This window comes from Acomys minous (assembly GCF_964271855.1).
Source record: "Acomys minous genome assembly, chromosome: 19".
In the NCBI taxonomy this organism is placed as follows: Eukaryota; Metazoa; Chordata; class Mammalia; order Rodentia; family Muridae; genus Acomys; species Acomys minous.
In genome coordinates, this window is record NC_140499.1 from 39,977,921 (window position 1) to 40,005,654 (window position 27,734).

At 40.7% G+C, this 27,734-nt stretch overlaps 1 protein-coding gene across 3 annotated transcripts; it reads right to left on the reverse strand.

Annotated features, from left to right (window-relative positions):
• Window positions 1–4,672: 4,672 nt before the first annotated feature.
• SLC33A1 (solute carrier family 33 member 1) lies at window positions 4,673–26,203 on the reverse strand. Of its 3 annotated transcripts, XM_084769122.1 has the most exons (7): window positions 24,882–26,203; window positions 14,756–14,946; window positions 10,741–10,925; window positions 10,249–10,366; window positions 6,717–6,932; window positions 5,562–5,756; window positions 4,673–4,861 (listed from the first exon to the last, which is right to left on the reverse strand). In XM_084769122.1, the coding sequence occupies exons 1-6, from the start codon at window positions 25,654–25,656 to the stop codon at window positions 5,589–5,591; spliced, it is 1,653 nt and encodes a 550-aa protein (XP_084625248.1). In that variant the 5' UTR covers window positions 25,657–26,203; the 3' UTR covers window positions 4,673–4,861; window positions 5,562–5,588. The 3 variants fall into 3 exon arrangements, with proteins under 3 accessions (XP_084625248.1, XP_084625247.1, XP_084625249.1); XM_084769121.1 differs by having other exon boundaries at window positions 4,673–5,756; window positions 24,882–26,202; XM_084769123.1 differs by lacking the exon at window positions 14,756–14,946 and having other exon boundaries at window positions 4,673–5,756; window positions 24,882–25,171.
• Between the last annotated feature and the right edge of the window lie 1,531 nt (window positions 26,204–27,734).

Here is a 27,734-nt window from a genome sequence, read left to right on the forward strand (position 1 = left end):
ATTTTCTGAATACATTTTACAAGAAGTCTACATACGTGTGCTGAAGAATATAGGTAAAAGATAGAAGAGCCCAGAAAACGGAAGAACTGTCAGAGGGCTGTTGCACAATTCTAGATTGAGAGGCCAATTAGCAAAATTACTTTGATACCATGAATAATTAACAACTTTTAATTTTTTTTCTTCTTAAAAGACAAAATAATGAAGTTGATCAATTGATTTTTAAAAGAAAATATTGAAATATACTATCTTCTTGGGGCTTGAGATTTGGCTCAGTGGTTCAGTGCACTTGCTGCTCTTACAGAGGATCTGGGTTCAATTCCCAAAACCAGCAAGGCAGCTCACACATCTTTGTAACTCCAGGCCAAGGGGAGACAGTAACCTCTTTTAGCCTTCCTGAGCACCAGCCACCCACATAGGGCACATACAGACATACATACACGAAGGCAAGACACTTATACACATAACAAAATATCCATAAAATAATAAATACATATACTATATTCTTTATTGTGTCTCTAGACGTTTACCCTACAAATTGTTCCTTTTCACCTGTACACCCCATGCCTCTACTTCCCTGACTTACTAAACTTAAGACAACATTCAGCTTCAACTGCTTAGAAGAACGTTTGTTTTGGAACAAGGCCTTAGTCACACTTGTACTGTCATCATTCTGGCTTCGTGGAGGTAACAAACTCCTTACAGTTTCCTTCACAATTTCTGACTTCATTTTTTTTTCTTCTCCTTTTCTAATGCTACCATTCTAGTTTATTCTTTATCTGCTTTTCTCTTTTGGAGCTTGGAGTGATGCCCGTATCTCAGCACTTGGGAGATGGAGGCAAGAGGACAGAGGCAAATTTGAGGCCGTCCTGGGCTATGTAACGAGACTATTTCAGAAAACCAAGGGCAATGTCCTTCGCACTCGGCTCTCCCGCCTGCCCGGAACAGTATGATGGTAGTGATCACAACCAGTGGCCTGAGAGGGAGAGGGAGGCAGGAACGGTGCTGCGCGTGAAGAGACCTCAGGAGGTAGCGAGCAACAAGAACAGATGCTGGAGACAGGCTTCAGTGAGACAGCTGGTTCAATTGGGAGAAACAGAGGCTATGTAAACCTTTGTAGGATGCTTAGGGGATATGAGGGTGGATGTACAACACTGGTTGGGACTGGGGTGCTGAGGATGCCTTATTTGCATAAGAAGGAATTCCAGGTGCTTGGTGGACATGACCTTATAAGGAGAAGGGAAGTTTAACCTCACTCAACTATGTGACTTCCTTTGGTATGGGCAAAAGTGTGTGGGGGGGGTCCCCCAAAACTATGTGTATCAGGACATGCAGCTCCAGGGCAGGGGAGGGAGTGGTCCCACTCCTACTGCTCTTGAGATTTCTGGGATTGGACACAATTTGACCCAATTCCTGCTCCTCCCAGTTACACGGTTCCTCAGCCCCACAGGGCAAGCATTGTAGTTTAGGGTGGACAGCAGTTCCTTGGCCTCTTCTCATCAAAAGTTACCAACTTGAGAAACAAAAAGTTCTTAAAAATAACATAAAGGTGTTTTGTCATGACTTCACTATTTCTTCATCTTAGTTTATTTTTATTTTGTATGTCTGAGTGCAGCTGCATATGTCTGAGTGTATGTGTACATGTGTGCAGGTCCCTGAGGACAGTAGAGAATGCTGGGGCTCTGGAGCTGGAGGTACAAGTGGTTGTAAGCTGCAGACTGTGGGTGCCGGGATCCGAACTCCAGTCCTCATGATTGGGCAGGAAACACTCTTTAACTACTGAGTTGTCTTTGTAGCATCTCTTTATGCTTTTATAAAAACAGAATTAGTGGCTGGAGAGATGCTCAATGGTTAAAAACACTTGCTGCTCTTGCAAAGGACCCAGGCTTGGTTCTCAACACCTACAAAGATGGGTCACAATCTTCTGTAACCCTAGTTTGAGAGATCTGATGCCTTCACCTAGCCTCTGAGATCATCAGATGCACATGCATGTACATATATGCAGACAAAAAACAGCCATGCAAGTAAAATAAAAGCAAAAATAGAATCTTTTTAAGATTCAGTTATTGGGCTGATGTGGTTCAGTGGCAGAGCACATGTCTCCCGTACACGAGGCTCTGGATTTGACCCCAGCAACTCTCTCCTACACTGTCACGCCATCCTTTTCCACCCACACAAACATCCTGAGCTGTTTCTGCTTTTGTATCAGATTTCATTCCTTGACTCATAGGATCTGATTTCTCCCCATAAACTTTGCCTCAATTCACAGCTCACTACTAAGATATTATATTAAAACATTACACCTATGCAAATGTCTCACATTAACTTACTGAAGTAAGGTATGGTGGCTCCTGCATGTTATTCCAGTGCTTGAGAGAATGAGGCCGGAGGACTGCCTTGAGTTTAGATAGTTTAGATGGAGAGTTCCAGAAAAGCCTGGGTTACGGTATAATACTTGTCATAAAAAAAAGAAAAAAAGAAAGAAAGAAAAAAAGGTAGATAATAAACAATAACTTTGTCTCGTTTCAACTAGGAGAAAGTTAAAGTTAATAGACTTGATTAATTGTTAATTTTGGGGGGAGGGCGAGACAGGTTATCTCTGTGTGGCCCTAGCTGTCCTGGAACTCACTGTAGACCAGGCTGGCCTCAAACTCAGAAATCTACCTGCCACTGCCTCCTGAGTGCTGGGATTATAGGCAGGTACCACCACCACTGGCTTTCTTTCTTTCTTTCTTTCTTTCTTTCTTTCTTTCTTTCTTTCTTTCTTTCTTTTTTCAAAGAGAGTCTTATTTCCCTTAGCTTCTGCTGCTCCTCCTGCCCCAGCCTCCTGGGTAACACCCAGCTTTAAAATGTCTGTTTTCAAGATCTATATTTACACTGTCCTGAAAGTACACACAAAGTTTCTGTAGCAGGGACAGATTTAATTTTTATAACTATATTGGTTCCCCAGAGCCAATTCTTAACGGCAGAAAAACAATAACAGCCATATTAGTAAGAGTTTGTCAGTGATAAAAGCCTACATACATTGGAGTTTGGATAACAGATGAAGAGTCCCAAAGTATCAATCTGAGCAGTTGTAATTGGCAGCTGTGCAGAAACCCTAACCTCCTTCAAAGAGAGAAAGATAAATCTTGGTTCTTAGTTAAAAATAAATTGTCCTAGAGGATCTTGGCCTTTGGAACATTTGTTTCCAGAAAGAAGACAAGTTCATTTTCTCCAGATTTTATAAAATAAAGATGTCTCCATGGCACCAAGTCCCATCTTCCCTTGAAAATTTATATACAATAAAATCTGGGACTGAGATGTATGTTTTTTCAAAATCCAGAATCTGAGTCCTAATCCTCAGTATCACAGCATTTGGAGACAGGGCTTTCAAGAAGCTAAGGCTGAGGAGTGGGGAGAATAAGGATGAGAAGGCAGGGAGTGTTGCACCAGGCGGAAGAGGGCTGTGGCAGACACCTTGGGAGAGTGACTCTCAATTCAGGGAGACCTCTACAACTAACACGTCGATTTTAGGCATCCAAAATGAAAGAAAACAAATTCTCTCAAGCCACCCAGTCTTGGTATTTCGTTATGAGTTCTACTACAGTTTGAATCTGAAATGTCCCTTTTAGGCTATTTGGAGTGCTTTCCCCAGCTTGTGTTGCTATTTTGCATGCCACGGAAGCTTTAAGAGGTAGCACTGGTCAAAGTGGGTCACTCTGGTTTGAGTTTTTCTTCTCCTGGTCCCTACCCTGCACACACTCTGTCTCCTGTCTGCTACTAAGTGAACAAGCAGCCACAGATTCCTACAGCAGAGTTGAGGCGTCCTGCCATGTCTTCTCTATTGTGATGGAGAACATCCTTCTGAAACAGCAAAACAAAATAACCCTCTCCTCACAGGCGCTGTTGTCAGGGAATGTGTCGCAGTGATGGCAGAAGCAACACAGGTCCTCCCTAGAGAACAAGCAAGCCTTGTAGAGTGTCCTGCCTTTCCTGAGAAGATCTAGCTTCTGAAGCTTCTCTCTTAGCACAGGGCCACATCTCAGTCCTGCCTCTCCCTCCTGAGTGCTGGGGTGAAGGTGTGTACACCACACTCAGCTCACCTCTTCCTTCTTTTGAGAAGGATGTCATATGGCCCAATCTCATAGAGGCACTGTACATACTGATGAACCTCATAAAGACATTGCGTAAGAAAAGGCACCTGGTCTACAGAGCCCTAGGAAATGAGAGCTGCACAGTGCAGCCCTGGCTCAAAGCCTCTCAGCACGCAGAGCACATGTGGCACGGTGGAAACTGCTGTTCTCGTTTCTACTTCTCTTGGCCTAGCGACTCTCAACTGAAAATTATCCTTTACAAATAAAAACATGTGTTTGAAGAAACAGAAATAACATTCTTTTTGGATTTTTTTTTTCAAGACAGGGTTTCTCTGTGTAGCCTTGGCTGTCCTGGACTCACTTTATAGACCAGGCTGGCCTCGAACTCACAGCGATCCACCTGCCTCTGTCTCCCCAGTGTTGGGATTAAAGGTGTGTGCCACCATGCCCAGCCCAGAAATACCATTCTTGATTTGGCATAAACTAAGATAAATTTTCACTAATAAGGTGCTTAGTTAAGATTAAAAAATAATTTCCCATAGTGATGTAATTTGTCAAAGGCACACAAAATCTCTCCTTTTAAAACAGTAGCTTTGAGATTTATGATGTTACTTGTTTAAATTTTTATTTAATTGTAAGTTTACATTTTCTTTTCACAGTAATTTTAAAAAACTACAGTAAGAATGACATTTAATTTTTATTTTTACAACAGCCATAATCACACACACACCACAAACCTGATTCCCTCATTAGATGTCTGTGTGCCATGACCAAAATCGTTTGTAAACCTAAGGCAAGAGTTAACAAGAAATCAAAATTGCTTCTCTAAAAGGGAGGGAGAGATAGGGAAATCAATAAATTAAAAACCATAGCTTTCATTTTATAAAAAAATAGTTTGGATAATCTTTTTATAAATCTTTCATGCTTACAAAAGCACAAAGTACATTTAAAATAGTTATTTTTAACAGATTCATTTGTACAATGTGGTTATGGTCAGAAAAACAACTCAATGTTTTAGTAGTCTACATTTTCTTTGCATTAAATTCCACATATATTTTTTATAAGTTTACAATTCAAAGTGAGAATTAACTTCCAATAAGGTCAAACTACTCAGTTAGTACCTGAATATTAAGCTTTGTCTTACTTGATACATTGTACCAAAATGTTAAATACAAGTCAATGACAGGTACTAACAACAATACTTGACAGCATGGTGACCACCCATGACTAGTCCATTGCAGCGTAAAATATGCTTTGGTCAGTAAATTAACAGCAATCAAGTAATACAACCAAAAGAGTTGTTTCTTGGCCTTAAGTAAACTTTAAATACATTGACAAGGCAAGGAAAAATATGTTCAAACATACAAAGAAATCTCTATTTTTTAACTATTTGGCATTTTAAAGTAAAAATTTCCCTATTTAAACAATATTTTACACCTCTACACACTGATTATCATAGCTTTCTCAGTAAAACTAAACTACAGTTACCTTCTAGAATGTCCAGTAATGTTGGCATTAGTTGTTTCTTTTGCACTTCCATGAGGATGGTCCTTCATCCTGTAACTTTTTGAATTTTGGACCAAGAAAGAACCACCAACCAAATCCAATGAAAACACAGATAATGGATTCCACATAATAACCATCCAGAGCTGTAACACATGAGCCGCCAAGTTTTTTGCAAAGCTATAAAGATAAAATTATAAGAAATATTCTGTAACTTCTTTTTCTCTTGTTGTTTGTTCATATGGTCTCAGATAGCCTAGGCTGCCTTCAAGCTGTGTACCTGAGGACAGCCCTGAACTTCTGAACCGCTTCCTTCCACCTCTCAAGTGATGGGACTATAGGCATATGTCACCAAGCCTGTCAACCCAGAGCGCTGTGCATGTGAGGCAAGCACTACACCAGCTGACCTCTCCCCGGGCCACATTCTGTGATTTCATACGGAGTATTCAAGAACTAATATTTCTACTTTATAACTAAGAGGATTAATCAAATACATTTTTTCAGAATTTTACTTATTTCAAATATTTCACTTACTTAGTTTTTAAGATTTAAAACAATTTTGAGTACTCACTGCAAACGATACTGATTTTCAAAATGGACTGTTTTTGTATTTGAAAATGTGAAGAAATTTCCAATGAATTTATTCTAAAACTAGACAAAATTAGTTTGGTTTGTCTGAGACAGGGCTCACTATATAGACCTGGCTATTCTGCAATTCCCTTATGTAGACTAGGCTAGCCTGGAGTCCACGGAGACCTGCCTCCTTCTGCCTCACCATGCCTGGCCCAGGTATTGGTAAATTGAAGAAATTTACCAATGAGTCATTCACCATTCAACTTTAGCTACAGTTGCTGTGTATCAAGAGCCAGTGGAGTCTCTCTCTTAGCCCTGCAGAAGTTAGCTATTATTTTTACATATGTAAGCAGTTCACTGATACTCAATATGGGAGACAGACTGTCTTCTTTTGCTGAGAAGCACTTTTACCTAAGCTAGTCTTACTGATACAAATCTGTAATTACTCCTAAGCTAAAATGTGTACGTTTCCATACTATAAACTATGGGTATATATGATTTACAGACACAGTCATCATATTTCAAAACTTGTTCACTGTTACTAAGACAAAACTAAAACACACTTACTTCGATCGCATCGGGTGTCCGACAGTTCTGGTTTGACGCTCCCACACACTCCTTCACTGTGAGGGGATCCACTAGCCAAAGAGCTACTGTAGCAGGCCAGTTCCCTCCCAGATTGGACACGGTGTTCAGAAGGGTCATGTATGTTCCTCCAATAAGAGGGTCGCTGACCTTGGCATTGAAGGCCATTATCGACACGTACATGCTGTACAGAGTGACCTGCGAGAAGAAGGGACACACTGAAATGGTGGAAGGAAAGGCTCTTTTATTTTTGGGGAGGGGTGGTGGTAGAGGAGCGTATTCAGGATCGAGCACGGGGGTGGGGTGGGACACCAAGCAGGAAGCATAAACTAAGAGCCCTGTTTTCTGACTTCTATGATCAGACATAAAACTGTGCTTTAAGTTAGGAACATCAAAGTCATAAAACTTAAAAATTAACTTTTCATATTCTGTTTCTTTAGAGACAGGTTTTCTCTGTGTAGCCTTGGCTGTCCTGGAGGAGCTTTTAGACCAGGCTGTCCTGGAACTCACAGAGATCTGCTTGCCTCTGGCTCCACTAGTGCTGGGATTACAGGTGTGTGGCACCAAGCCTGGCAAATTTTCATAATTTGTATTGAATTCAATTCAACAAGCATTTCTTGAGTACATATTATAAGCCATACTTTAAGAACATGACAATATAAAGATGAATTTAAAAATATTGCTATTCTCTTGAATGTATTATAAGCTGGAGAAACAGGAATTAAAGAATTAAAGTAAAACATACTAGAAGTGCACACACTGTACTCCTAGGACAAAGGTAAAAAATTCATTCTACCATATACAGCCAAAGAAGACTGAAGGGAAAATAACTAGTAAGGTGGCACTGAAGGATGCAGACAGTAAACAGCACAATTCCTATGTGTACTCTACATGAATATATGCCTATATATACATTTATATTATAGATGTAAACACAACAAAAAGTGGATATGTGCTTATACTTCCAATGTTAGTGATAAGCGATATAAAAGAATATAAAGGCTGGGGTGGTGGCGCACACCTTTAATCCCAGTACTTGGGAGGCAGAGGCAGGTGGATCGCTGTGAGTTCAAGGCCAGTCTGGTCTACAAAGCGTCCAGGACAGCCAAGGCTACACAGAGAAACCTTATCTCAAAAAGCCAGTCAGCCAACCAACCAACCAACCAACCAACCAAACAAACAAACAAAAATAATTGTTAGTCAAAATTTATCAAGACAAACTAAAGAGGAAAAAAACCCTTAGGAGATAAAAACTGAAAGACAGGAATGGAGACACACATCTTTTATCCTAGTGCTTGAGAGGCAGAGACAGGAGGATTTCATGTTTAAGGCTGGTCGGGGACAAACATGGTCTCAAAAATAACCAAAAAGGGGCAAAAATTAACTAACGGTTCATTAGAAAGATAGAAACTACTTCCAAAGCAATATTCCTTTGAGCAGTACTCCATGAAGTGTTTATTTAAAAAAACAAACAAACAACAACAACAACAAAAAGAATTCTAAAGTGAATACAGAGGCAGGAAGAGGCAGCTCAGTGGTGGAACAGAGTCACATTAAGTCTTACAAAACTGAAAAAGTGCCTTTCGTGGTTAAGCTTTCTGATAACCTTAACATATAAATTCCACAAATGACAAAGGTTTTGGCTTTGACCTACGCAGTTACTTTCGGCACCAAGCCAGCTGCTTTCACACAACAGAGGCTCGCTTCACACAACAGAAAGGATGATGCAGCTGCCATACATCATTCTTTGTGTCTCAGAGGCCTTGAATCTTTGCTCCTTTAAGGCCTGTGTGATTATCAAGCATCTCTGAATACACTTTGAAAAGTTTTCCATGAAAATCAAATGCCAAAGAGATAAGCCTTTGGACTATAATAACATAGTCTACACAACGCCCTCCCTCCTCCCTCCCCCGGAAAGGCAGTAAGGCACGGACTGAACCAAATGCTCCTTTTTAATTCCCATTTTGTACATAGTATCACTTTGTGCAAAATATAAAGAAATACGTATTTGACATATTGGCCTCAATAATTTTAGAAACATATGGTTGGTTAGATATGACCATCTAAGAAATTCTCCTTGATTGACTGATTGATTGTAGTTGTTATTTTGAGACAGTCTCATGTAGTCCAGGCTAGCCTTTAATTCACTATTTAGCCAAGGCTGCCCTTGAACTCCAGATCTTCCTGATTCCACCTCTAAAATGTTGGGATTGCAGGTGTGGTATTACCATACCTGGAGTCTAAATTATTTAATTGTGTATATAAAAACAAAACAAAACAAAAACCATTTGAGACTGTTAAGGTTTCAGTCAAAACCCAAGAAATTCATATATATCTTTCAAAAGATTTGGACTAGTTTTGTTTAAAAAAAAAACAACTCAGTGACTCTTTACTATATACTAGCAATATTATACAGAGTAATTTTTTATTACAACATCTAAGTCAAAGATTACAGCCTTACATCGGGTATCGATATCTCTATCTTAAGAAAAGACAATGAAAATTAATGAAAGAATCCAAATCTGCACCAGGTACAGTTGCTTACCTATTATCCCTGCGTTTGGAAGACTGACGTGAGGCAGGAAAATCAATGTGAGTTCCAGTTTCAGGCCAGTGTGAGCTACATAGTGAGTTCAAACCTAGGCTTGGTTATATTAGCAGAACCTGTCTCAAAAACAAAAATAATCAAAAACACCACCTCCTACATCCAAAAATAGACCAAGGTATACTTACTTAGTAAGAGTAAACTTAGCATTGGGATAAATTCTGAAGTATAATAAATTCTTAATAAATGAAATTTTTAAAGAAAAATGAATGGATAAACTTTTTTTTTTTTGAATCAGGGTATCTCTGTGTAGCCTTGGTTGTCTTGAACTCGCTTTGTAGAGCACACTGGCCTCGAACTCACAGAGATCCACCTGCCTTCGCCTCCTTGAGTGCTGGGATTACAGGTGTATGCCACTGCGCCTGGCTTCTTCCTTCCTTCCTTCCTTCCTTCCTTTCTTTCTCCCTCCTTCCCTTTCTTTTTAATTTACTTTACATTCAGATTGTATCCATTTCCCTCCTCCCAGTCTAAATTCCTTTTTTTAATGACTAAAACTTACTAAGTTTTAAAAGACATTAGACTTAAAATCACCATCAAATATTCATATGGACACCTTCAATTTCATTAAAGTAGCCATGAAGTTTTGTTCAAGGACTACACGACAGCTCAGTATGTAAGAGAGCTTGCTCTACAACCATGAGGACTTGAATTCACATCCTCACACATGAGTGGGTAGGTGCCTGTAACTCCAGCTTTTGGAGCAGAACCAGGCAGATCATCAGAGAGCTTGCTAGCTAGCCGGCCAGCCTAGCCACAATGGCAAGCTGCAGTGATAGAGTAAGATACCCAACATCCTGTGCTGGCTAGGGCCACATACCTACCTAATCATGTGCACATTACACACACACACACACACACACATACACAGCCACACTTTCATTTCACTCAACAGTTTACCTCTTAGCTTACCTGATGTAGTGCGTAACTCAGCAGCACTATAATATAGTAATATATAGGGAATCCTCCTTGATGCTCTACTTTAGGAGTCCACCAAACAAGTAGGGCGTATTCTAATCCAAGCAGTAATCTACAAAAAGAGAAACACTGAATTGATATCCATTTTAGGTTAAAGAATAACCTGTATTAAAAATGGCTAGAGCCAGGCATGGTGGCACACGTCTTTAATCTCAGACTTAGGAGGCAGAGGCTAATAGATCTCTGAGGTCAGCCTGGTCTACACAGTAAGTTCCAGAGTAACCAAAATAACAGTGAGACACTGCTTCAAAACAACAATAACAGAACAAAAACACTGCTCCCCCTACAACAAAAGAGAAAAAGTGCACCTAAATGACACTGACATTAAAGATGCGTTATGCCACCCCCCAGCCCCACCCACCCACTCTACCCTGACATGAACAATACTAAAGACAGCCTTTGTTATCTGGCAGACTCTGTTGTTACCTGTAGGGCATGGCTTTGTAAAATATGTTTAGTGGCTGGGGACCTGCAGTGTACTTGCTGATAATGAGCGGCAGTATTATCTGCAGAGGGACCATTGGAACAGCCAGCAGGGCTAGGTGCTCTTTAGGCACTCCCTCTTCGACCAGCTTCAGGCCTGTCACAGCATCTGCTGCTGAAAAGCCAATCTGCAACATAAAAACAGAAGTGGCTGAGCTTCTGACACACGAGATGCCATGTCAGAACACATGCAGGTACTGTAACCCTTCAGTTTCATCACTCACCCCGTCAGGCACAAGAGCAGAGCTGCCAAGCTATAGGAGGTATATATTGCACTATGGTATACTAACACTATGTAGTGAAAATAATAGAATAAGCAATATTGGTAGAACGGTAGATAGTTTTAGCTACAACTAAGTTTCCACTTTGAAAAAGTTAAACCTGGGCCTTTATTCTCAGTGTTCAGGAGGTGGCAGCAGCAGGCAGACCACTGTGAGTTCTAGGCTGCCCTGCTCTACACAGTTAGTTTCAGGACAGCTTGGGCGACATAGTGAGACCTTGTCTCAAAAAAGCAAAAAACAGTTGGTTGAAGTGGTACGCCTTTAATCCCAGCACTCAGGATACAGAGGCAGGCAGTTCTCTGTAAGTTCAAGGCCAGCCTGGTCTACAGAGTAAATTCTAGGACCGCCAGGGCAATGTAAAGAGACCTTGTCTCAAAAACAACAATAACCACAAAAACAAAAACAAAAAATACCAACTCAATCTATTATATGTTAAGAATTCTACCTACTGCTTTCTGTACCAGAAATTTATAAGAAAAATTTCTGGTTATCTATAAATAAATTTAATTCAAGTAAATTGATGATTTCCCATAAGTGAGAATAAAAATGTCCAAGTACATCTAACATTTCAAAATCAATTATAACAAAACAGTATACTAGAAAGGTAGCACACGCCTTTTAGTCCCAGCACTAGGGAGGCCGAGGCGGCTCAATCTCTGTGAGTTTGTGGCCAGCCTGGTCTGTACAGAGCCTAACAAATGTTGGGATTAAAGGCGTGTTCCACCACTGTCCAGCTTCAAGTTTTGTTTTTCATTCTTTCATGTGTATTAGTGCTTTGCTTGCATGTATGTCTGTGTACTTCATGTGTGCCTGGTGACTGTAGAGGTCAGAAGAGGACATCAGATCTAGAACTGGAGCCAGTGATGGCGGTGAACCACATGTAGGTACTGAGACTTGAACCCAGGTCCTCTGGAAGAATATGTAGTGCTCTCAAACACTGAGCCATCTCTCCACCTCTGACCTTTCAGCTTTTCTGACACAGGGTCTTATATATTCTAGGTTGGCCTCCAATTCTATATTATGATTTCGTTGCTCTTGTTCATGTTTTGATTTTTGGAGAAAAGATCTTATGTATGTCTTGTAGCTAAGACTAGCCTTGAACTCCTAACTTTCTGCCTCTACCTCCAAATCTCACAAGTGCTAGGATTACAGGTGTTTATCAACACTTCTGGCTTCCTTTTTGTTAGGGGGCACTTGTTGAAATAGGGTCTCTCTATGTAGCCCTGGCTATTGTGGAACTTGCTGTGTAGGCCAAGCTGGCCTTAAACTCAGAGATCTTCCTGCCTCTGCCTCCCACATGCTAAGATTAAAGGCGTTTACTACTATGTCCATATGCCTTGTTCTTACTTCATTCCAGACTAACTAGTGCCTATCACAAGCTCTCCTGAATAACTTAATTGAGAAAAAAAAAACATCATTTAAGAAAAACAATAGTTCCACCTTACTGTAGGGAACTCAAAAGTTCAACATTAGACTTAGAAGAAGGCTACATGGTTAAGAACTCTGCCAGAGGACATGGATTCAGTTTCCAGGACCTCTTCTGGCCTTCAGAGGTGTAGCATACATGTGGTACAAAAGCATACATGCAGGAAAAACAGTCATATAGCAGGAAAAACAGTCATATACATAAAACAAGAATAAATACATCTTTTATTAAAAATATATTCAATGTTATCATCATTAGGTACATACTAAGTTTGAAGACCCCTCCTGAGCTAAGTGATATTGTCTCACTAAAAACCCATAGCAACCTTTAATCCCAGCACTCGGGAAGCAAAAGCAGGTGGATCTCTGTGAGTTTGAGGCCAGCCTGGTCTACAGAGTGAGTTCCAGGACAGCCAGAGCTACAGAGTTAGACTCTGTCAAACAACAACAACAAAAAAACAACAACAACAAAAAAGCAAAATTACACACTATGACTATTAATCAACATTATTAAAAATATACTTAAAAATACTGAATGATACAGGAATATGTTTGGAGTAAAACAAAATAACTATAAAAGTATGTACAGGATGATTAAATTATCCTTTTAAACTATATGTGTAAAAACATATGTGAAATAAGTATATACACAGATACATGCACACCTATGACAGAGAAAAGGAAGGAGCTCAACAAGAATGAAGACAGAGCATGTCAAAGGCAAGAAGATCTCTGTGAGTTCAAGGCCAGCCTGGTCTACATACAGAGTTCTAGGCAAACAAGGGCTGAATAGTGAGACTCTATCTAAAAATAATACAAAACAAAGAAGCACACCAAAAAGTGTTCCTCTCTAACTAATGTAACTGGATATGATGTCATCTTCCACCAACCTTTCTTCTAACTTTACTTTTCCATCCTTAAAGAGAAGTAAATTTTTATTAAAATGAAAACAATGAAGCTACCACATTTACTCGAGGCCTGTCATAAGAGTAGCGTGTTCGTGTAGATGGATTTCAAAAGAAAATACTGGAATAGTCTAGAGTTTGGGAATAGGCTACAGCCTATTATAGCAAAATATACTTGTTTACCTTTCTTGTAGTTTTTTGTTTTGTTTTGCTTTTTGTTTGTTTTTTTCAAGACATGGTTTCTCTCTGTAGGCTTGGCTGTCCTGGAATTCACTCTGTAGATGTGGCTGGCCTCAAACTCACAGAGACCTGCCTGCCTCTGCCTCTCAAGGGACTAAAGGTGTGGCCACCATCCAACCATCCAACCAAGCAAAGAAATCTTAATGAAGAATGTAAGTTACTGGTAATTTCATTTGTCTTATGGTAGATTTCCTTTCAATATTAAAAAAAATTAATAGATTTTAAAGTAATTTCTAAATACTCACACTCTTCTCTACCTCTTCTGTAAGCCACACCCTCACACCCCAATATTAAGGAAATGCTCCTCACAACAGAAGGCTACAATATTAAGGAAATGCTCCTCACAACAGAAGGCTGCTGTCCCTTCTCTGTAAGCCACACCATCACACCCCAATATTAAGGAGATGCTCCTCACAACACAAGGCTGCTGTCCCTTCTCTATAAGCCACACCCTCACACCCCAATATTAAGGAGATGCTCCTCACAACACAAGGCTGCAATATTAAGGAGATGCTCCTCACAACAGAAGGCTGCAATATTAAGGAGATGCTCCTCACAATACAAGGCTGCAATATTAAGGAGATGCTCCTCACAACAGAAGGCTGCAATATTAAGGAGACGCTCCTCACAGCAGAAGGCTACAATATTAAGGAACTGCTCCTCACAACACAAGGCTGCAATATTAAGGAGATGCTCCTCACAACAGAAGGCTGCAATATTAAGGAACTGCTCCTCACAACACAACGCTGCAATATTAAGGAGATGCTCCTCACAACAGAAGGCTGCAATATTAAGGAACTGCTCCTCACAACAGAAGGCTGCAATATTAAGGAGACGCTCCTCACAACAGAAGGCTGCAATATTAAGGAGATGCTCCTCACAACAGAAGGCTGCTGTCCCTTCGAGGTGATCATGCTCATTCTAGCCATTACCGCTGTGAACACAGCTGACTGAGAAGTGATATGTGATAACAGCACTTTTAAACTATATTTAGTAGGCAGGAAGTATTGCCTTTCATTGTTAAATCCTACCGTATTAGAAAATGACTTATGAAAAGACATTCAAAGTATTCCATGATAATGAAAAATTTGTTTAAAAATCTCTTACCTTTGAAGTTAGAATCAGAAGGCAAAATGCCAGAACTGCTGGCATTTTAATAATTGCAAACAGCAGCTTGTAAGTGTCTGTGATCCCTTGTGTCTCTTCTTTTACTGCTGCCGCTTCTTTGTTTTCTTTTTTCAGAAGGGCTACTAATGTTGTTGTTATTAAAAATACAGTTCCCCAGAAAAATAGAAAATCTGAAATTAAGAATGTTTCAGTCTATAATTAATTTTTGAAACAACTTCATTGACACTGAATAAAACACAACTTTTCTTAACCTAAAAAAATTTTTTTTAAATTATGCTCTAAACCTCAGGTTTGAGGTGAATGAGGGAAACCAGTCCCAGCTGTGTTACACATGTACGTTCAAACTGACAGATACTTACCTGGGGAAGGGGAGGTTACAGGTACAATTAAATTTTATAAATACCTTTCTTGTCACTGTACACTGGGAAAGAAGTAGGAAGTGGAAGGAAATGATTGTCATATCCCTTAAGGTTCATTACTTATACTTATATACCCAAGCATTGTGCATGGTAAATTATGACAATTTAAATGATAAAGAATCCATCATTGAATCAAGCAAGCATGGCAGTGCACACCTGAAATTCCAGCACTCAAGGAGCTGAGGCAAGAGTGTCTGAGGCTAGCCTGGGCTACAAAGTTAACTCAAAGCCAGCCTAAGATATAGAGCAGGACCCTGTCTCAAAAAAAGAAAAACAGCCAGGTGTGCTGAACATGCCCATGATTCTAGCACGTGGGAGGTGGAGCCATAAGGTTAATAAGGTTCAGGTTAATCCTTCACTAGACAATGAGTTCAAAACCAGCCTTAGCTAAAGTAGCCCTGTTTTAAAATAAAAAAGTAAGCACCCACTCCAAATCAACCACATATACATCAGTCCTCCCAGGCCCTTGAGTGTGAGTGTGCATGTGGGTACAAGGGCACGCGCACGTGTGTGTGTGTGTGTGTGTGTGTGTGTGTGTGTGTGTATGTGTGTGTGTGTGTTTTGAGAATGCAGGTGGAAATGCACAACTTGGGGGAGCCTGTTTCCACCATAGGTTCTAGGAATTGAACTCAGACGGTCAGGCTTGCATGCCAAGTACCCACTGAGCTCTTTTTGCCAGCTCAGATATTTCATTTATTTCTCAACTTTTTAGCATGTTAGTCTCTTATTAACCTCTCTGCAGTATCTGTGGATGATAAATGAAGACAGGGTGCACTGTCTGTATTGATTCACCTGAAGAGCTTCAACAAGCGTACAGGTGAGCGAGAATAATGCTCCAGAAGAATCTTCCTAACAGCTGGAAGGGACAGTGATAGAACACACACCACAAGATATAAATATATAAAGCATGTTTACACATGTCCCCTCTGTAACATACATTATATGATAAAATGTCACATGATGTTTGCTCACTAAGAAACTGGCTTTGGAGCTGCCTATCCCCTTGATTCAGACTCAAATACATTGGCCTTAAAGTGCTCCCAGTACTCACACCTGTGGCCTGTAACTCCAGCTCCAGTGTGCGTGCCTCTGCCCTCCAGACACTTGTCCTCACATGCGTATACTCACCCACCCCCACATACACAATTAAAAATAATAAAAATGAATCTTAAAATAAGACGAATGATTAACTGTTTGGAGAGTTTCACTTACAGTAGTATTTTCATTAAGATTTTTTTTTTGTTTGTGCTTTATAAGGGCTGCTAACAGAAATTCCAATTAAAAGTCTTCTGGTAAGACTTAAATTAAAGATGTGCCAGTTATATTATAGGAGCTTAATTTCTCTAGGAAAAATGCAAGAAAAAATAAATAATTTGCTCAGTAGAGCTTAACAACTTTAATGAAAAAAAATCTTCATCTAGAATTTAATTCCTTTATGACACTGCTAACAGAAAGATCTTAGTAAATTAAGCAAGCTTCTGCAATATGCACAGGTGAGGCTACTTCTGAGTTCCCTGTCCTTTGAGAAAGGAAAAATACCAGCATGAATGACAGGAAGCAGTCACATGGGGCACTCACAGAGCCAGAATTCTGAGTCTCTTTTGGCACCTCACATGCATCGCAGAGTGAAAAGCCAACAGCTCAGAAAGCTTAGGCATTCCTATTAGCACAATCACTAAACACACTGACCACTTGTGTACTGCTTACCGATACCATTTCCATAGTAGAGTGTACCAATAACTATGAAAGTATGCCATCAGCTCCACAGCACGACTGTGTATGGATGCAAGACCAAGGTGACAAAGCTGATGTCCAACTCTCACAAGTATGATTTTTGACTAAATATTCTGAAGTCCCCACAAAAACTTGCCTAATGTACCTATGAATGCAGATATTAAGATCATGTAGCACTTCTCCACTGAAGAATAAAAATATAAAGGCTAGATAAGTGGTGGTGACAGTCGCCTTTGATCCCTGGACTCTGGAGGTGGAGGCAGGCAGGATCTCTGAGTTCGAGGTCAGCCTGGACAACAGAGTAAGTTCTAGGACAGCCAGTGCCAAGCAGAGAAACCCTATGTCAGAAAGCAAAAACAAAGAAAGCAACAAAACACATATTTACATAAAGCCTGGCATTCTAGCGTCCATTATAAACTCAGGAGGAAAGCAGTACAACTCACCTGAAGCTCAGGGTTGGGGAACCTGCAACCTGCCCAGTAAAGGCACTGTATGAGCTGCATGAGTCTGACCCCCTGAGTGCAACCCCAGCACCCACATAAAGGTAAAGGAGAGCTGACTCCAAAATGCTGACCTCTGACCTCCACAGGCACATACACATAAATGTGCATACACAGACACACAAATAATATCCATCTTGAAATACTGAAAGAAGCCACCTAATATATCTTCGTATATAGCGCCCATTGTAGAGCTCATAGTGTGGTTCTAGAGTGGCTGGGACCTCATGCTACAGACTTTTCCCAACAAATTCTAATACGGAAATAGAATCAGGCATGGTAGTGCACACCTTTAATCCCAGGCAGAGGCAGGTGGCTCTTTCCGACTTGAGGCCAGCCTGGTCTACACAGGAACTTTCAGACTAGCCAGAGCTGCATAAAAATAAAACTTTATCTCAAAACCCAAAACACTACCACATCAGGTTCCAATATTCCTTTGTAATTCATAGTAGTCTGTAAAAACAAAGACTGAAATGATCAAAGTCAGGAAAATGAAAAACAGCAAGAATACCAAATGCTGGCAAGCATAGAAAGAAAATGAGCTATTCATTGGGGGTTAGTACACACACACACACACACACACACACACACACACAAGCAGTACCACACAGTGGTTATACTTGTAACCCCAGCACTTGAGAGGCTAGTGGAGGAGGACTGTGAATGCCCCAAACAAAACAAAAGGCCGGGCTGTGCCAAGAAATACTGCAGCAGGGCCTTTCAAAACTGAAAGTGGACTCGCAAAGGCTCAGCATTTGCCCTGTACACAAGGAATAAAGACTCATTTTCAGACAGGAAAGCCCCAAGCTGGAGACTACAGAGAATCCTTCAATACATGTGTGATGAAATGTGTCTAACAAATGAAACTTTCCACACTACTATAAAGGACAGGGAACAGCGAGGCGGTCCAGCAGGTGAAGGGCTTGCCACACAAACCTGATACCCTGAGTTTCATCCCAATATCTCAAAGTGGAAGTAGAGAAGCAACTCTGAAATGTGTCCTCTCAGCCACAGGCATACTGGGGCACAAGTGCCCCTACTTATATACAAACACACTATGTATATGTACACATTAATAAATAAAAGCTAAGAACTAGCAAATCATCCTAATGCATGCAGCAACATAGATGAAATGGGAACTTCTTTGACTGAAAAGGGTCGGTCATCTTCCAAAGGAAATATACTGTACAATCTCATCTTGGGGCCTGGTATGGAGGCTCATACCTATAATCCCAGCACTCTGCGAGGCAAAGCCAGGTGGATCTCTGAGAGTTCAAGGCCAGCCTGGTCTACAAAAGTGAGTTCAGGACAGCCAAGACTACACAGAGAAACTGTATCTCAAAAACAAACAAACAAACAACAACAAAATTATAAAAATCAAAAGGCCAGATCATAGCTAACTCTTGCAATCCTAGCAATTGGTAGGCCAAGGCAGGAAGACCACAAGTTTAGTTCAGCCAGGATTATGTAATAACTCTAGGATGGCCAAGAAGGCTTAGGCTACACAGTGAAGCTGTCTGTCTTCCGTTTAAAAAAAAACAAAACAAAACAGACAATGACAACACAAAGGAATCTTAAAGTAAACCAATCAGTCAGCCATGATTGTCATGTTAGTTACAAAGGCTATATATACAAGGAGCAAAAATGCATGGAAACACATACATAATCACATATATACTCACCCATGTCCAAAGTTCAACTATGACATCTGAATAAAGGCTATAGCTTATATCCACATCAATTTCTGGTTTGATAGTTACTACTTATGTACACGTATGTATTTGGTGGTCAAAGGATTACTTGTGGGAGTCAGTTTTCGTTTTCCATTGTGTGAGTCAGAGATTGAAATTCAGGTCCCTAGGCATCCTTAGGCGCTTAATATTAAAATAGTAAGACAATATTTTAATATTATACTATAGGTATACATGATGCTGGCAAGGGAAAGCTGAAGAAAGGTTTATGAGACTCCTCTGAACATTTCCTTGCAACTTCTTATAAGTCTATGCTTAGTTTAAAATAAGTTTTAAAAAGCCAGGTCTGGGGCTGAACTGACTCACGAACATTCTCTCTCTCTCTAACACACACACATTAAATGAAAACTTTAAAACTTATGAACTTAAATATATAAAAGTACTGCTAACACATCTGCACACCTTTAATCCCTGCACTTGGGAAGCAGGGGGAGGCTTACCTGGTCTACACAATGAATTGCAGAGGAAAAGAGAAGGAAGGAGAGAGAAAAGGAGGGAGGGAGACAGGGAGGGAGACAAGGACGGAAGGACGGAGGCAGGGACAGAGGGAGGGGAGAGAGACCTTGTCTGAAAAAAGGACCTAATAATAAAAATAAACTTTGAAGACTGTGCTAGGAGTAAAAAATAAAAGCATCAAAACCAAGACAATTTAAAAAGAAATTACCTTTTGTTCAACTAAATAATTATCAATTATATTCCAACCAGTGGGAACAGTGAACTCAAGAAAAAAATTAAATTTAATAACATGCATGTGTAAATAAATATAAGACTTACATACCATTGTGCCTAAATGGGTAAGTAAAATCAGGAGTTTCGTGTTTTGCATTTTTAATTCTCTAGGAACAAAAAAGTTATCTTTATTTTGTTGACTCAAGTTGTTTTTATGAACACAGTAAAAATGAAAATAGGACACTACTTATAATTAGTGAGGTCCTACAATTTGTTTTATTGGTAAATTTTATCTAATAGCTAATACAGGACTATTTCTACAATTCGTTGCACAGCACAGTTTACCCACAGGAGGTCCTGGACTCAAGCCCCAGCATCTTCTAAAAAGGAAGGAAATTTCAGAATGATGTATTTGAAATAAAATATTTTTAAAGTATACAGTGTACTTTGTAGATGGATGGGCCTTTCATACAAAAGCATTTCCTAGATATTACTTGGTAAAGAGAACAGCTAGTGCCATTTTCCCTTTGCTTTGTGTTAGAAAGGCTTTACAATCTTCTTTTTGGGGTGTCCGTCTCTGGTTTTTAATTTTCCCTGAATCTACTGCTTCATTTGTTACCAATATTTAAAGATAAGTTCTAACTCCCTATATTTGTCTATATTGATATGAAAGACCCACCATGATCATTACTTAGTCTCTTTGGAGGCAAAAAGAGGACTAAATTCAAGAACTTTATACTATAGACATTGATCAATACTTACTTAAAAATAATAATTTTATTTGACCTATGTGTATATAGTTGTGTCTCTGTGAATGTATGTAGTGTGTGTGTAAGTTCCTGTAGAGACCAAATGAGGCTGTTGGATCTCCAGAGCTGGAGTTAAAGGCAGTTAATTAGCATCCGCTGGAAGAGTAGCAAGCAAGCTAGCTGCTCACCCATCTCTCTAGTGCCTTCCTAAACGCTGACTTAACTTTTCAAATTACTCTAATTATGTGTAAGTGTGGATGGGTGGCGTACATGTATGTTTGCACAGGGGCCTAGGACAGCAGCCATAGGAGCCAGTTCTCCTGAAGTTGGAAGTACAGGTGTTTGTGAAGAATCCAACATGGATACTAAAAATCAAACTTTAGTACTTTGCAAGAGCAGTACTGAATCCTTAACTTCTAACCCATTTCTTAGACCTAAAAGTTGTTTTAAGGTTAAAAAAAAAAAGAATTCTGTTTTTAATTTTCTAAGATAAATTTTACTTTAAAAATGTTACACATTAAACTTGGGGATGGTTGAATAAATCGTAGCACATGCATAATTTCAAATCGCTAACATTAGTTTCATTTGCTAGTAGTACAAAAAAAAAAACCCTTTACTATCCCACAAGGGTCACCTAACTTCTCCCTACACAGCTGAAAGAAAAGTAATATCCCACTTATTACTGTGTCTGTGCACATGCCCAGGCACACATGTCACGGAGCACACGTGAAGGTCCAAGGGCAACTTTTGGGAGTTGGTTCTCTCTCTCCAGTGTGGGTTCCAGTAACTAAAATCAAGTCTTAAGCTTGAGGTACAAGCCCTTTTCACCTGCTGACTGATCTCCCAGTGCAATAATTTAAGCCTAACATGAGTAATAAACAATGCATTACAGCCAATATTAGAGAAAGAGAAAAAAAAGAATAGCTTATCTATTTAGTAATGAACCACTTAGGCTTGCTTAAATTCTAAAAAGCATTTCTAGTTACACAAAATGTTAATTAGTACTGCAAGACAAATTTATCACTAAGGAGATATTGCTCTGCTTTCTTCCTTGCTCAAAAATGAATATTAAGTACTGTTTTACTAGTACATATTTTATTTAAGCCATTAGCTTTGTTTATTTTTTCAGAGAAATGTACCCTCTTTTTCTCTGATTGACTCCCATTTACAACACCTATCGCATTTTAAAACAAACTGAAAAGCCATGCAGGGGCTGTGAGTGTTGGCTGCTCTTCCACAGGACTCATGTTTGGTTCCCAGCACCTTACATGGTGGCTCAGACAAGGTCAATTAAAAAGTTAAGACTTTAACCTATAATTTGTTTTCTTTTTAAAGCTTTGTTTACTTATTTATTATGTATACAATGCTGTGCCTGCATGTGCACCTGCATGCCAGAAGAAGGCATCAGATCACATTATAAATGGTTGTGAGCTACCATGTGGTTGCTGGGAATTCAACTCAAGACCTCTGGAAGATAAGTCAGTGCTCTTAACCTCTGAGCCATCTCTAAGGCATGCTATAAATCGGTGATGTTTTCAGATACCGGGATTCACAATGTTGTATCTGTCTGATTTTTTTTTTAAAGCCTGACCAATCAATACATGTTTAGAACTTAAGGCTTTCCTTGAGGCTTTTCCTAACTTCTTACCTCTTTCCTAACTTCTTGCCTCTAACTGAGGCAAAAAAGCAGATTAAAAACCACAACCACCTAAACTCAAGGTACATCTGTCTTAAATTAGTTGCTTGACAGCAATTTCCTCATCATAAAAATGAAAACAACAAGCTGGGCACAGTAGCACACACCTGTAATCCCAGCACTCCGGGCGGCAGAAGCAGGTAGATCACTGTGAGTTCGAGGCCAGCCTGGTCTACAAAGCGAGTCTAGGACAGCCAAGGCTACACAGGGAAATACTGTCTTGGGGGGAAAAAAGCAAACAAAAAAAAAAGAAAAAAAATCAAAGGCATGTTCTTTCATCCTTGTGGATTATTTGTCCCTTGCTGTTTAAGGGTCTCTCTTTGCTTCTGCAGGTTCTTGGAAAGCCCACTCCAAGTTCAGGACTGTCTTGCAACTATGATAAAGCCAGTCCGTAGAACTAATGGTTTTGTTTCCTCAATATTTTATCCCATCCCATCATTCCTATTCTCAATTTGTTGTCTACATTACTGCTTTCTAAATGTTGAAACGGTTCTTTTTCACTGTATTTCTTCCGCAGTACCTGTAATTAATCACAAGATTTTTAAAAATTATAGTTTACTCTCATGTGTATTATTGTTTTCCCTGCATGTAAATAAGTGCAGTCTGCATTCCTGGTGTGTGTGGGGCCCAGAAGAGGATACTGGATCCCCTGAAACTGGAGTTAAGTAAGCCATCATATAGGTGCCAGGAACCAAACTCAGGACCTCTGCAAGAGCCACAAGAGCCCTTATCAGCAGAGCCATCTCTCAAGCCCTTGGCAGTTTTGTTTAAGTCATGGCTTCTACTACACAGATTTTCTAGATCTGTTTATCTCTTTATTTACCTAGGCAATGATATTCCCTTCATATGATTCCATGTTCTTTAAATTCCTCAAAACCACTAGCTAGATAAACTGGGCATGGGGGCGCATAATTATGTATGTGGATCCTTAGCGGATAGAAGTTTAGGCCAGTCTAGACTCCTGTTGAAAACTGAAAGCCAGGACTGGAGAGATGGCTCGGAGGTTAAAAGCACTGACTGCTCTTTCAGAGGTCATGTGAGTTCCAGAGGTCATGAGTTCAATTCCCAGCAACCACATGGTGGCTCACAACCATCTATAATGTGATCTGATGTCCTCCTCTGGCCTGCAGATGTACATGTACATAGAGCACTGTATATGTAATAAATAAATATTTAAAAAAAAAAAAAAGAAAAGAAAAAGAAAACTGAAAGCCAGACAAAGGTGAATAACAGAGCCCTAGCACTGGGAGGGAAAAATGGAAAAAAAACATCTCACTGGTAAATGGAATTGGGACTTAGCACAACAGAAGATAGTTTGCTTTTTATGCAGGAGTACTGGATTCATTTCCCAGCACCAGGGACACAAAAACAAAAACATAGTTACATTATTACCAAATTACAGAAACCTCCAAACTAGTGATGTGGTATGTGTAAACATTAAAATGAAAAACCTCTTTAACCCAAAATGTTTTAAACAAAATCAAAAGTCCACTACAGACAGAAAACTTAAATTTTAAAAGTAAGTTATTGTAGAATCTTCTGGAGAACAAAGTTCAAATTCCAGTTATTCAGAAAACCACATCAGCTTAAACAATGATTCAGCCAAGAAGAAAGCCAACTGTTAGGTCTACCACGGTTAATGGGTGGCTATTCTGGGCCTCTCCAATGTCCATCTCTACGGTTCCTGGTTGGCACACATGCTCTTTCTTTGCAGGAGGTCCCTCAGAATCCTGTCACTTAGCCAACTCCAGGATGCTGATATTAACTAACCTTGGCATTCGGTAGATAGCTAGCTGAGGACTACTTGTGAAAGAGTAAAGGTGGGGAAAGATCAGAAAGCAAGAAACGAGACACTCAACCCACCAAAACACAAGAGAGAAATGTGAACCATGTGGCCCATAGTTTTAAAATGTGCACTTATTGGTCAGGTGAAGGAAGACCCATGGATCTTTACCTCAGAATTCTGTTATTTTATCTGCTGCTTTTCCTTATCCACTTAAGAGTCCTGATGATTGTGTTAATGTGATGGGCTGGCATTAAGAATACTTGAGAGAAGCACACTTTAATAAAACAGAAAACAAAACAAAGGAAACCCCCAGAAAATATGCTTAGGTCATCTACCATATATATAAGTATATATAAAAATTTAAAAGCCAGCATTAGTAGGCTAAAGCAGGACTGAATTTGAGGTTGGCCATAAAGACCCTTTTAAAGAAATCCAGTAAACAGAATTCAGAAATAATCCAACACCAGAAAAGAAATGTCACATAGTCTCTCTCCTACAAAGAATCTAGATGAAGGGGAAAAAAGTGTGTGTGTGTGTGTGTACTCTAAGACGACTAAGGGAGGCAGAGAGAGCAGGTGTATTATGGAATTGATTGTGAGCAAAGTACATACATATATGCATGAATGAAAATCTCATAACGGAAGCCAATATGTTAATTCTAAAGAGAAATTTAGGAAAACATCTTGTGCATCATTAAACATAAAAATCAAATGCAAGCAAAAGAGAGCTCCCATCTAAAGTTTCGTCGAAGGCATTCATAAGCATAAATAAACCTAACAGTTTAATAGTTTAAATACAAACCTGAAAGGGTAACGATTCCCCTGGGTTGAGGATGAAACCGCAAATATTTGTTACAAAAGTCTGCAGATTCAAGAGCCAAAAACAAAACATTGCCCAAAAAATAGCCTGCTGTTTGGCCCACAGAATTGCATGTGGATGCATAGCCCACGTTTTCCCGGGATAACATAGTTAAGGCCCAACCGTCCACAGCGATGTCCTGTGTGGCAGCCAGGAATTCAAACAAAAAGAATGTCACAGTCAGAGCAACGACATCGGGCGTTCTGCCATCAGTATTTCCGAGTAAATGGTCCACTTGAGTAGATAAATATATCATGAAGATTCCTAGTATATACTGCGTGGGGACTAGCCAGGACTTGCGACGACCGAAGTTCTTAAAGTAGACAGCATCAACCAAAGGAGCCCAGAGTAACTTAAGACTGAAAGGCCAGAAGACAAAACTGAAGAAAGCCTGGTCTGTATAGCTAACATTTTTGCTCTGCAAAATGAGGGGGATGCTCCCCGCCAGGCCTAAGGGAATGCCTTGAAGCACGTAAAGAAAGAGCAATAACAAAATGCTACTCAGTTCGGCTCTGTAGCTCCGTGGGGCTTTTGGGAAGTCACCGGGGTCGGCATCTCCAAGAAGAGCTTCTCGGTCCCCTTCCCCGCCCACCAAGTCCCGGTGACTGTCATCCCAGCCGCCCGGCGGCAGCGGGCCACTCTTCATATCCAGAGCGTGGCTGAACATGCCTGACCGCCGCTGCCGACTGCTGTCCTTGTTGGAGATGGTCGGTGACATATCAGAGATAACGCAGAGCCCGGTCTGTGGTGGCCCGAGGCTGGCGTTTCCGATCAGTTTAGTCCCAGGTCCAAGGCAGTCTCTCTGGACCAGGGTCTTGGTGGCTCACCGCCGGGAGGGCGGACGCGGAGAGATGAGTGGCTGTTTTGCAGCAGGGAGCCAGATCCTCGGCCGGTGGCCCAGGCGAAGCCTGGGTCGCTGCCCCGAGGAGCGACTTCAGGGAGCCTGCAATAGCCCCCCGGGCAGCCGCGCGGGGCTCGAGGCTGACGAAGCGGGCCGTGGCGCTGCGATGGAGGCCGGCTCGCAACTGCCGCAGGACACGAACGCCCGCCTGCCCACCCAGCACCCGGTCTCCACTGTCTCCGCAGCCGGCACTCTCCTCTGCCGACACTAGAGGAACAGGATGACTTCCTGCCTCGCGCTTCGGGAAGTGGTTCCCTGCCCAAATGGGTCCCCTGCCTGCCTCCCGACCAAGCCAGCCAATCAGGACAAGCGCCGGTGGCGGCAAGCGCAAAGAGCGTTTGCCAGGAACCACGTATTCCTTCGATTCTGATCCCGAGGGAGGGATAAAGCCTGCGTACCGTGCGTCCCGGACGAAGAGTCACAAATAGCCGGGTTCAGTCCGCGTATGCGCCTGCGTGGAACTCGTGTGCTTCCGCCATTGGGCTCTCGTCTCCACGTGAGCGTGGGTTTTCTCAACTGGCCCAGGCCTTGGGAATAATATTGCGCATGGTCAGACGCTGCAGTGCATGTAGGAGAGTTTCTCTTTGTACAATGACAAACTCTTACATTGCGTAATGCTTCTGCCTTGTGGACCAGCCAGAAACGTTAGTAAGCTTTGGTGTCAGGATGCGGGTCCTTTGTGCCCTACTAAATAGAAATGCCAGTACCTTGTATACAGAAGGAGTGAGGCGGTCCTGTTTCCTCAAAGTGATGCATGAAGTGTAGGGGAACACTGGATACATAGAGTGAAGGAGATAAATTTCAATTCGCTGCATCTTATTGTTATGCCAATGGGACTTCTCGAAGCTACTTTTCTTGACATCCATGGTTATGCATTTTAAGTGACCTTTCTTCGGTTTTTTTTTTCCCCGAATCGTTGGATGCTCACAGAGCTGTTGAGATACTGTGTTGAGATATTGTGCCAAAGAAATGGGTTTTCCAAAAATGTTATTGAATTGGCGAGTTTCAAATGTCACTGCAAACATTTGAAATGCTTTAAATTTTGTTGTGCATATGCTGCCTTTGCATGTTCTCTTCTTTCCACAGCTAATTAACCACTTAGCTGATTCCACATATTCTCGGTCTCCTTTTCTCCTCCTTCCTTTCCTCAGAGAGAGAGAGAGAGAGAGAGAGAGAGAGAGAGAGAGAGAGAGAGAACATGTATAGGTGCCCACAGCGATCAGGGGACAAGAGCACTTTGAAGGTGGAGTTGGGGAGCAAGCAGGAAGCACTCAACCCCTGAGCCATCTCTCTAGCCCTCGCACCTACACAGGAATTTGATACTTTGCTTATTAATTTTTCTTTTCAGTTGTTTTAATAGTAGGCCTTGGGTTACACTGGAACTCAGACTAGTCTATGTAGACTAGTCTCAAACTTATGGACATACTCCTGGGTCCTGGGATTGTATAAATGAGCCACCACACTAGCTTAGTAAGAGAAAATGACAACCGCTAGCTTAGTAAGAGAAAATGACAACCACGAGGTCTTCAAATCTTTGTTAAAGAGAAGAATAGAGTTAGGTGTGGTGATGCATACCTGTCATCCAAACTAGTCTATAATTGAAGTTCCTGGCCATCCATGGCTATATAGCAAGACCCTGTCTCAAAAATTGGAAAAGAAAACAGTGTACAGTGTTACCTAAGTGAGACCATAAGCCTCGATTTATTCTTCTTACTTATTTTCACAACAGGGTCTTACTATGTAGTCCTAACTGGCCTGAAACTCACCTTGTAGATCAGGCTGGACTTGAACTCACTGAGATCTGCCTGACACTGACTCCTGAGGGCTAAAATTAAGGAATGGGCCATCCTGCCTAGCTCCTTTTGATTTTTGCTTGCAAGGGTAGTTCCTGTGGC